This window comes from Tachysurus vachellii, chromosome 15 (genome assembly GCF_030014155.1).
Source record: "Tachysurus vachellii isolate PV-2020 chromosome 15, HZAU_Pvac_v1, whole genome shotgun sequence".
NCBI lineage: Eukaryota > Metazoa > Chordata > Actinopteri > Siluriformes > Bagridae > Tachysurus > Tachysurus vachellii.
In genome coordinates, this window is record NC_083474.1 from 1,949,372 (window position 1) to 1,960,563 (window position 11,192).

The window sequence follows — 11,192 nt, forward strand, 5'->3', positions numbered from 1 at the left end:
ATGGTTCCGACGTTACCTAGTGCACTAGAAAATGATTCGTGACCGCATTTATAGCCACGCCCATTTATTTCCGCGCAGCAGAGAAGAGGACGTCGTTTCTATAGAAACTAGTGCAACCAGGAAGTGGGCGTTAAGGTAAGAAGCGCAATCACAGCATCAAAAATAAAATAAAATAAAAAAAAAAAAATAAAAAAAACTCGTGAGATTTTATTTAAGGGACAGAGACGCGATAAGCATAATTATGTGGTTTTTACTTTATGTTCTGATGTAAATACAAAATCTGTTATTTTTAAATGATACCGAATCTCTGGTGGATTCAGTTATTAACAGCTAAATAACACAGGGATGTGATTACCTGTGAAATATTTAGTGTTATTTAATAAAAGTGTTTTAAAGCAGTAGATAATAATAATAATAACAACAACAACAACAACAACAATGACAGTAACAAAATAATATTAATAATAATAACAATAACAACAACAAAATAATATTAATAATAATAATAATAATATTAGTAATAACAACAACAACAATCATAATAGTAGTAATAATAATAGTTTTTGCTACTACTATTATTATTATTATTATTATTATTGTTGTTGTTGTTATTACTAATATTATTATTAGTAATAACAACAACAACAATAATAATAATAATAATAATAGTAGTAGCAAAAAAGAAAAGAAAAATAATAATTCTGAAAATATTTATTTGTACAGAGCTAAAAAAATGTTTTTGTTATATTGTAATAAATTAATTCCATAAAAAAAAAATGCAGTGGTTTTGAGAATTTTTTTTAATGAATAAATCTATAAATAATCATGATTAACTATTTTCTTCTTCTTCTTCTTCTTCTTCTTCTTATTATTATTATTATTATTACTATATTTTGCAGTTAAATCACAGCACTGTAGTAACTTCTTAATAACTGAGTTATCTAATAATATGAATTATTATATTATTTGTCTCAACTAACTCAGTTGCAAATTTCAGAATTTTCTGAAATGTCTGTCACAAAATATTTCAGAACTCATTAGAACATATAACATATTCATCTATAGTCGTCTAAACTATAGACGAGTTCCCATTAATTCAAGACATTTGTTAAAGCCAATTATTTAGACCTGCTATAATTCAAAGTATTCACATTTCCCATGAAGTCTGTTTTTTTCTACAGCACTTCTTTAAAAGATTTTTTTTGTTGTTCTCATATATGTATTTCACTAAATGTAAAAGTGTCTAAGTTTAAATAAAGAGTTGTGGAATAATCAGGATCAGGTGAAAATTTTCCTTTAGCCTTGTCCAGGTCTGTAATGAAGCCCCTGAATGCTGGAGCGTCTCAGTCTGAGTCTCTCTCACTGCTCCACCGACGCCTCCGGGTGGCCGAGGGACAGGGGGCGGAGCTAGCAAAGAGACTGGGGGTCTCTGGAGATGAGCCAGGGGCAGAGTTCATGGACATCTTGCAATCCAAGGCTCTGGGGGCAAGAATGTGTCGTCTCGAGAGTCTCTTACATGCACTGAAGCTGAGCGTCTTCCGCATTGAGACAACGAGAGACCTGACCTCGTCCCATACAGGTAAACAAACAGAGGGATAGATAGATAGATAGATAGATAGATAGATTAGATAGATAGATAGATAGATAGATAGATAGATAGATAGATAGATTAGATAGATAGATAGATAGATAGATAGATAGATAGATAGATAGATAGATAAGAGCTCCAAAGTCAGTTGTATTGTATATTGAATATTTACGGTTCCAGATGTCTGTTTGTGTATTTGTTGTATTGTGTGTGTGTGTGTATTAGCTCATCTGCAAGAGCAGCTCACGGCTCTTCAGGAGCAGTCTGAGGAGGAGCAGCACTCCTCACAGAGGGAGGTGATACGTCTGAGGGATCAGCTGCAGCAGGAGCGAGAGGAGGCACAGAGGGAGACGCAGAGGCTGCGGGAACAGCTGCACATCTCCTACCGCTCTCAGGCACTCAGGCTCATCTGCTGTGGTTCTAGATTTAGCTCTGCACACAACACATTATTTGGATCCCGGCTTCTAGAGAATACAGCAATTTGTCTTATGTCTCCTTCCCCTAGAATACCATCACCAAATAAACCTCTTCTACAGTTTTTTCTTTTTTTTTATCTTCTAGAGAATTTTCCTCAAGTTTCATGTTCACAAGTGATCTTCTTCTAGATCATCCAGTCAATCTAGAATATTTATCTATACAATAGTGTCATTATATTCGAGTACATTTCCTCTAATCTCCTAGATGACCACTACTGACCTTCTAGAGAGTTACATCTTCTATATAATACGTACAACAACTGCAGAATAAATAGGTTCTTCAGGTTCAGTACTCAGTCTAGAAGCATCTTGCAGAGGACATTCATACAGCAGGCGTTTCTTCTGTAGTGGTCTTCCAGAGCAATTCCACTATACATAGCACAGATCAGCTAGAGTAGATCTTCTATATAAATACATTGTCTCCAGAGTGAACTCTACAATATATCCCCTAAATCGTGCTTCATGTAGATCACCAGTCTTGGATAAGAAATGTACAATATTACATTCTAGAGTCATTCTGGTGTATCTTTATCAAACTCTGCTGCTTCTAGACCACATCACAGTCCTGTCTAGAAAAGTGTTGTGTACCACACATGTCTATTTTCTTAAAATAGCCATTCCAATTCAGCTGCTGCTTCTAGATCACCTCTCCAGCACAATTCTTGTAATAAGTCTTTTCAATACAGCAATTCTACCAAGAAAACAATTGTATGTTGGGTAACATTAGAGTACAGTTCCTTTACAGTATTTCCTCTATAATATATTTCCTCTAGAATTTATATCCACTAAAAGGTGCTCATTCTTCTCCTAATGCTCCCCCTGTTAAGTTTCTAGAGAATTTTCCTCAAGTTTCATGTTCACAAGTGATCTTCTTCTAGATCATTCAGTCAATCTAAAATATTTATCTATACAATAGAGTGTCATTATATTCGAGTACATTTCCTCTAATCTCCTAGATGACCGCTACTGACCTTCTAGAGAGTTACATCTTCTATATAATACGTAGAACTCCAGAATAAATAGGTTTTTCAGGTTCAGTACTCAATCTAGATGCGACTTTCATACAGCAAGCGTTTCTTCTGTAGTGTTCTTCCAGAGCAATTCCACAATACATAGCACAGATCAGCTAGAGTAGATTTTCTATATAAATACATCGTCTCCAGAGTGAACTCTACAATATATCCCCTAAATCGTGCTTCATCTAGATCACCAACTACAGTATTTCCTCTATACTATATTTCCTCTAGAATTTATATCCACTAAAAGGTGCTCATTCTTCTCCTAATGCTCCCCCTGTTAAGTTTGCTCATGTTAGAGTTCTTCCTTTTCTCTAACCATGATGTACACGCTGATGTACAAATTCTGGATTCTAGAGTGTCAGTTCTGGATCCTTATAACAAATAATCTCTACAATTGATCCAGATGGATGCCAGCGTAGCAGCAGACGAACTAAGGAAGGTCAAAGGTCAGCTGAGCCGGAAACTCTATCAGGTCAGAGAACACCGCAGAGGATACTGGAAGTTACAGAGAACTTGCTAATCCATGGGCGTCAACCTCTGACCTCTCACCTTTCCACAGATGAAGGAGGAGCTGGCGCAGGAGACAGCGGCCCGTCTGGAGGCCGAGCAATCCCATGATGCTCTGCTGCAGAGACTGAAGGAGATGGAAGGGGAGGTAGAGAGAGTGAAAGAACAGGCCAGGGAAAGATTTGGAAAAGATGGCTGTAGGTCTGTCATTATCTTTTTCTATACATTTTTAAAACTGACATTAGTGACCACCTTCAGGTGAAGCTTCTTCAAACCGAAAGCCACGCCCTCAATGCTGACAGACAGGAGGCGAGGGCGGAGCTAGAAGAGAAGGCAGAGCTTATAGAGAGATTGCAGGAAGAGTGTCAGAACCTGAGGCAACAGTTAGGTGAGCAGCAAAGGATTTTGGGAAATGAAGTTTTCTGTAAGTGTTCAGTGTATGAAATGAGTGTGTGTGTGTGTGTGTGTGTATGTTTGCTGGTCAGAGGAGAAGGACATTTTTACATCAGATCTGAGCACTGAGTTAAAGGTAAGAATAAGGGAATGGATTGGATACAAGCTGTGTGTTTAGAAATATAGCATCCATTGAGAGAGTGTGTGTGTGTGTGTGTGTGTGTGTGTGTGTGTAGATTGTGAAGATAACTCTGCAGAAGCAGCAAAAGGAAAACAGTACAGTCATTAGGGGCAGAGAAGAATTGAGGGCAGCTACAGATAAAGTTCAGGTACGCACGCACACACACACGCACAGACACACACACAAACACTTTTATCACATTTGCCTGACGGATTATAGATAAAATTGTACTCATCAACACAAATCGATCTATCCATCGAACCCTCCCCCTCTCCTTTCTTTCTGTTTCTCTTCTTCTCAGGCACTGAATGATCAGTTAGAGGCTCAGTGCTCTGATCTGAGTTCAGCTCTTCGCTCACTCACTGAGGAGAAAGCACAGCTGCAAGCCAGTCTAAAGGTAAGGTCTTTGATTAACCTGTGATTTATAAGCTGAGATTACAGCAGCGGCCTGGTTTCCAAGGCAACAGGAAAGAGTCTCAGTGTCTCAGTCTAAGTGGCAGCAGCAGGGCAGAAAACAACACAGTGATAAGGAGCATAGAGACAGGCAACAGGTGACATTGTGACAGGTGACAGGTCAAAAAAATATAGACAAAGTAGCGGCAAAAGCGGCACAGTGACTGGAGGGTGACAGAATAGTGACGGGTGACATGGTGACAAATGGGTTGCAAATGGCAGAGTAGCAGAGTAACATGGCAACAAACAGCATAGTAAAAGGGAGAAATTGTTGACACGACAAAGACATAGTACATAGACGTGGTAACGGAGTGACTTGTTGACAAATGACTTGGTAACAGGTCGACATAATGACAAATGACTTTGTAACAGGGCAACATGGTGACAAATGACTTGGGAACAGGTCGACATAATGACAAATGACTTGGTAACAGGGCAACATGGTGACAAATGACTTGGTAACAGGTGGACGTAATGACAAATGACTTGGGAACAGGTCGACATAATGACAAATGACTTGGGAACAGGTGGACGTAATGACAAATGACTTGGTAACAGGGCAACATGGTGACAAATGACTTGGTAACAGGTGGATGTAATGACAAATGACTTGGGAACAGGTGGACGTAATGACAAATGACTTGGGAACAGGTCGACATAATGACAAATGACTTGGGAACAGGTCGACATAATGACAAATGACTTGGGAACAGGTCGACATAATGACAAATGACTTGGGAACAGGTGGACGTAATGACAAATGACTTGGTAACAGGGCAACATGGTGACAAATGACTTGGTAACAGGTGGATGTAATGACAAATGACTTGGGAACAGGTGGACGTAATGACAAATGACTTGGGAACAGGTCGACATAATGACAAATGACTTGGGAACAGGTCGACATAATGACAAATGACTTGGGAACAGGTCGACATAATGACAAATGACTTGGGAACAGGTCGACATAATGACAAATGACTTGGGAACAGGTGGACGTAATGACAAATGACTTGGTAACAGGGCAACATGGTGACAAATGACTTGGGAACAGGTGGACGTAATGACAAATGACTTGGTAACAGGTCGACATAATGACAAATGACTTGGGAACAGGTCGACATAATGACAAATGACTTGGGAACAGGTCGACATAATGACAAATGACTTGGTAACAGGGTGACATGGAGACAAATCACCAGGTAATCGGGCAACATGATGACAAACAGCATGGTTACATGGTGACATGGTGACGAACAACATGGTTACATGGCGACATGATGACAAACAGCATGGTTACATGGCGACATGATGACGAACAACATGGTTACATGGCGACATGATGACGAACAACATGGTTACATGGTGACATGATGACGAACAACATGGTTACATGGTGACATGATGACGAACAACATGGTTACATGGCGACATGATGACGAACAACATGGTTACATGGCGACATGATGACGAACAACATGGTTACATGGTGACATGGTGACATGATGACGAACAACATGGTTACATGGTGACATGATGACAAACAGTATGGTTACATGGTGACATGATGACGAACAGCATGGTTACATGGCGACATGATGACAAACAGCATGGTTACATGGCGACATGGTGACAAATGACCAGATATAATTGTGACATGCTGACAAACATCAAAGCAACAGGGAAGGTAATAACACTGTAACAGTGTGACATATTGACAAACAACCAAGCCACAATGTAAAAAGGCTACATGGTGATACTCAATGGAGCATTATAACAACAAGGTAACTCAGTGACCAGACACAGGGTGATAGGCCAAGAAGTTACACAGTGACACGGGTCAGAACAATGACAATCAAATGGACAAACAATCAGTTTAAAGCTAACTTGCTATTTAAGCAAACTGTCACTTGCTAAAATGTTGTAAGGATAATTAATAAACTATAAATTAGTTTGAGAGGGTAATTATAAACACGCTTGTGTTTCAGACAGAGCAGGAGCGCACTGCACAGCTTCTGAAGGATGTGGACCTGCAGTTAGACACAGCCAAGAGGAACATGCAGTGTGAAGTGCAGCAGGCTCTAGCAGATAGAAGCAAGCTAAACAAAGAATTGTGAGTTCACTAATACCCAATGTTCAGGTTTTATTCAAAAGTCGTACTACGGCTCGCTACAACATGTCTGCCTGAAACTTCCTGGAATTATTTAAAACCTTGAGATTGTTGATAAATGTACAATTCCAGGGGTTTCCTGTTCGTACCACAGATACAATACTAACTGACATGGTGCATCTTTTTCCCATTTTAACCAGCCGGGTGCTTTCTTTTCCGCTAGCTGCCGATCACATGGTTTCCTTTCTTCTACCGAATCTGGTGCTGTCATTTCTTCTAGCAACCACTTAGGTGTTCTGTTCACTTAGGTGTTCTGTTCCCAAAGTGGCCAATTAAGCACTTTCTTCTCTGTTCCTAATCAGCTGCTGCAGTTTCCTGCATCATTTTTTTTTATTATTATTATTTTATTTCTTGACACCTTCCAACCAATCAGGTGAAAAGGTGCCTTTCCCTATAGTGGGTAATCAGCTGTGTTTCTTGTTTCCCAGTAACTAATAAGGTGCTATATTTTACTTTCGTAGCCAATCAGCTGTGTTCCATTTCCCTAGTGGCCAATAAGGTTTTTTCTTGCCTTCTAGCAGCCAATCAGGTGATTTCTGATCCCATGCGTTTTCCAATAGCTGCTAATCAGGTTCCTTTTTCTTCTGATCAATAAGATTCTTAATTATTTCTCAGCAGCCAATCATATAGATCACTTATCCCAATCAGGTGCTTTATTAACCCACTAACAGTGAAACACTGAAGGCCGATCATATCAAACTACAGCAGAGCTCAGCTGCAGCCTTAGACGCAGCTGTCAATCATCAGGAGCTGCTGGAACGAACCATCAAGCGTTTGAGGGAGGAGCTGAGCAACGTAATGAAAGAGGGAGAGACCACGCAGAAAGAAAGGGAGGAGGTAAATGACGTCAGAGTTATTCCGTGTACTGGGTGAAAACACACACACACACACACACACACACAAAATGACAGACCTATGCTATTGCACTGTTGTAGGTGTGTGCAGAGCTAGAATATGTGAGGAAAAACAACAAAAGTCTGCAGGAGCAACTCAAACAGGTACACACACACACACACACACAGTACTTTCTTAAACTGACAGATAGACAACATTACATTTTCCTTATGTATCTGTCTGTCTCAGGTGCAGGAGGAGTTAAAGGTGAAGGAACGCCAGATGTGTGTGCTGGTTTCCGAGACAGAATACGTTCAGCGAGAGAACCTGAGGCTGAAAGATCAGCAACACAACACACACATGGTAAGAGAGACTACTGATGGAGAGAGAGCGAGAGAGAGAGAGAGAGAGAGAGAGAGAGAGAGAATTCAGCTGTGTGTTGTGTGTGTATCGATTTCACAGAGGAACACTGAGACTCTGCAAACTGAACTGGGAGAGATACTGGATGTGATGAACACACTTGGGAGTCAAAGGTGTGTGTGTGTGTGTGTGTGTGTGTGTGTGTGTGTGTGTGTGTGCTCTTAACACCAATGATTCGTCTGCTGTTTGCCCTCTTGTTTTTGTAAGGTGCAAAAACTGTGTTTTCTGTGTGTGTGTGTGTGTGTGTGTGTGTTTGTGTGTGTGTGTGTGTGTGTGTGTGTGTGTTTGTGTGTGTGTGTGTGTGTGTGTGTGTGTGTGTGTGTGTGTGTGTGTGTGTGTGTGTGTGTGTGTGTGTGTGTGTGTGTGTGTGTGTGTGTGTGTGTGTGGGGTTGCTTACATTACCAGAGAGGTGGAACTTCACAGGGCAAAACAAGAGATTAATCAATTGACCAAGCAAGTCAATGAACTCCGGAGAGCAAAGCATCATGGGAGGAAGTCATCTCAGAGGGAGGTGTATGAGGTACCTAACACACACATCTCTCTCACTTATCCCTTTTCCTCTTCTCCACTCTCTCATTTCCTCATCTCCTCACTTCCCTTCTTTTTCTCTCTCTCTCTCTATCCCTTTCTCTTTCCACTAGCTGATGAAAGCTCTCGATGAAGCGTCGTCTAGGTCACGTGACCTCTCGCAAACCAATCGGGAACTTCGGGATAAAGTGCGTGAGCTGGAGAACCTTGTGTGTGATCAGAACACTCGAATTAAAGCACGGACGGATCAGTTGAAGCAGAGAAACAAGAATGAACTGGACAACTCAGCTTGGGAGAGGGTGACACACACACACACACACACACACTTGTTATTTCTTAGCTAAGTGTACAAATTCAGCAGTGGCAAAAGTGTGTGTGTGTGTGTGTGTGTGTGTGTTTTGTCAGACTCATTCCCTGGAGCAGCTGCGTATTGACGTTGCGTCTCTGCAGGCCGAACTCTTCGATCTCTCCTCCAGCCAGCAGAAGGAGGTGCAGGCAGAGCGACACCTCACACACACACTGCAGGAGAAATGCGAGGTGTGTTGTTAGTCTGTCTGGCTTCTGTGTCCCAAATTGTGTTGTGTAGTTTGTGGTGAATCTACCTGCTGTGGATTATGTTTCCTTTCTACCAGGATGAATTCTGTCTCTGATGTGTTGTCTGCCAATCATGAGTGATTAGTTCTGTGTGTGTGTGTGTGTGTGTGTGTAGATGTTGGAGGATTGTGTAGTGAAGCTGAAAGAGGACAGAGATGAAGTTGAACAAAAGATGAAGCAGGTCAGCCTTGAGTCCCAGCAGGTAAGGAAACCACCAAGAGGCCGTGTGGTCTCAGTGGGAGGGGCGTGATCGATCTCGCCTGTCAATCACAGCGACACTAGCCAATGGGTGTCTGAGAGCTCATGTATATGGAAGAGGGTGGAGTGAGCTGATTATCCATCTGATCTGGACTCATGTTTATCTGTAATAAGTAAGATATGAAGTACTAGTTAACTAGTTAGTAAGCTAGTCTCGAATTATACTAAAATATTAAATCTTTACCATATTAACGAGTTCCCATAACTGTAAATCTGTTCATTATTCGCTTTAGATTAAAATATGTGAGTGTCCTACGTATAACCCTGAGATATGAACGCTAAACTGTCAGAGCCGCTGTTGTAAGAAACGAACCAACACCTTCATAGCAGAAAATTCAAGTGAAACCGAGTGATTATATAACGGTTATAACATAGGTGATGTTTTGCAGAAAACTCTAAACTGATAAACGTTCGATGTTCTTTAAGACATAATCATTTACTCAAAAGTCCTAAAACAAGTTGATGTTTGCTCGCAGATTTCTGAGAACTTGCAGGAGGCTCACAGCTGGTTCAGATCCAAATTCAACAGCTTGGAAAGTGGATTGGGACACAGCCGGGCGCCACTACAAGAGGAAACTCGGCACTTTGGGAACTGTGAAGGGAACGAGGCTTCACCTGCACAGGATACAAGTGAGGTAAAGCAACTCTGATCTCGAGTGTGTAAGGATGCAGTTCCCTGTGAAAGTGATACGGTGATAGTGTGTGTGTGTGTGTGTTCAGGTGGTGTGTGTGGCCGAGCCAGAGCTGGAACGCTGGGCTACTACACTACAGCGCTGGGAGATGAAGAAAGAGCTGGACCGCACAGCTACAGGCTACAAAGCTGCAGCAAGAACACATTTGCTGACATAACACACACACACACACACACACACACACACACACACTCAGCACAGGAACACAAGACACCTCAGGATCTTATATTTATTGACACTTTTGTAGTAAATTAAATCATTGAGTGTTTTTATTCACATTATAACGTATGTGATCATGTGTGTAAGTGTCTTTCCAGCAAAACGAGTTCAGTTTGACTTCACACTGATTTAGTTAGAACTATGCAGCTGCTAGTCATCCACTTGACTGTGAGGTAACTTCCTACTATTTCTATTTCCGTGTTGTCTTTAACTAGAGAATGTGCCTAAATCCCGAATAAACTGTTTATACATGACTCATCACTGCTGTACTTTGAGCTGATTTGTTTGGGAAAGTCTGGCAGAGGAATAAAACACTTAAGGATGTGCTGTTCAAGGAAACTTTAGGTGACATGACCCAGAGTGAAGCAGAGATGAAGACTCCTTTCCATTGAAGATCTCGGCATGATTCTGAGCAGCACCTGACATCCCAGTGGTTACTATAGAAACGGGAATGCGCATTAAGATAAACTCGTCATACCAGATGCTCTAGAAAATTTGTGTTTTTAATACCACATTTTATATATTTGTGGTTTTTATTATTATTATTATTATTATTATTATTATTATTATTACTTATTCTTATATTATTACAACATTTCTTCTTATTGTTGTTGTTACTTATTCTTACATTATTGCAACTTTTATTATTGTTGTTGTTTTTTTGTTATAATTATTAGTAGTATTTATATTATTGCAGTAGTTATTATTATTGTTGTTGTTATTATTATTATTACTTATTCTTACATTATTACAACATTTATTATTGTTAGTAGTAGTAGCAGTATTTATATTATTACAATATTTATTATTATTGTTGTTTTGTTGTTGCTATTATTAGTATTTATATTATTGCAATTTTT

The 11,192-nt window shown here is 40.2% G+C and overlaps 1 protein-coding gene across 1 annotated transcript; it reads left to right on the forward strand.

Moving 5' to 3' along the window:
• Window positions 1-10,586, forward strand: ccdc150 (coiled-coil domain containing 150). Its single transcript, XM_060888879.1, has 20 exons — window positions 1-19; window positions 1,301-1,579; window positions 1,814-1,983; window positions 3,487-3,555; window positions 3,643-3,738; window positions 3,849-3,978; window positions 4,076-4,119; window positions 4,220-4,312; window positions 4,466-4,561; window positions 6,606-6,730; window positions 7,459-7,624; window positions 7,723-7,785; window positions 7,871-7,984; window positions 8,084-8,154; window positions 8,447-8,561; window positions 8,683-8,868; window positions 8,975-9,106; window positions 9,279-9,365; window positions 9,898-10,056; window positions 10,142-10,586. The coding sequence occupies exons 1-20, from the start codon at window positions 1-3 to the stop codon at window positions 10,268-10,270; spliced, it is 2,343 nt and encodes a 780-aa protein (XP_060744862.1). The 3' UTR covers window positions 10,271-10,586.
• The last annotated feature ends 606 nt before the right edge of the window (window positions 10,587-11,192 follow it).

What these genes read in the sequence shown, in the direction of transcription:
- ccdc150 (XM_060888879.1), top strand. An exon ending in AGCTGCAAGCCAGTCTAAAG is followed by an intron (nt 4,562 to 6,605) that starts GTAAGGTCTTTG and finishes CTTGTGTTTCAG; the next exon opens with ACAGAGCAGGAGCGCACTGC. An exon ending in TCAGCCTTGAGTCCCAGCAG is followed by an intron (nt 9,366 to 9,897) that starts GTAAGGAAACCA and finishes GTTTGCTCGCAG; the next exon opens with ATTTCTGAGAACTTGCAGGA.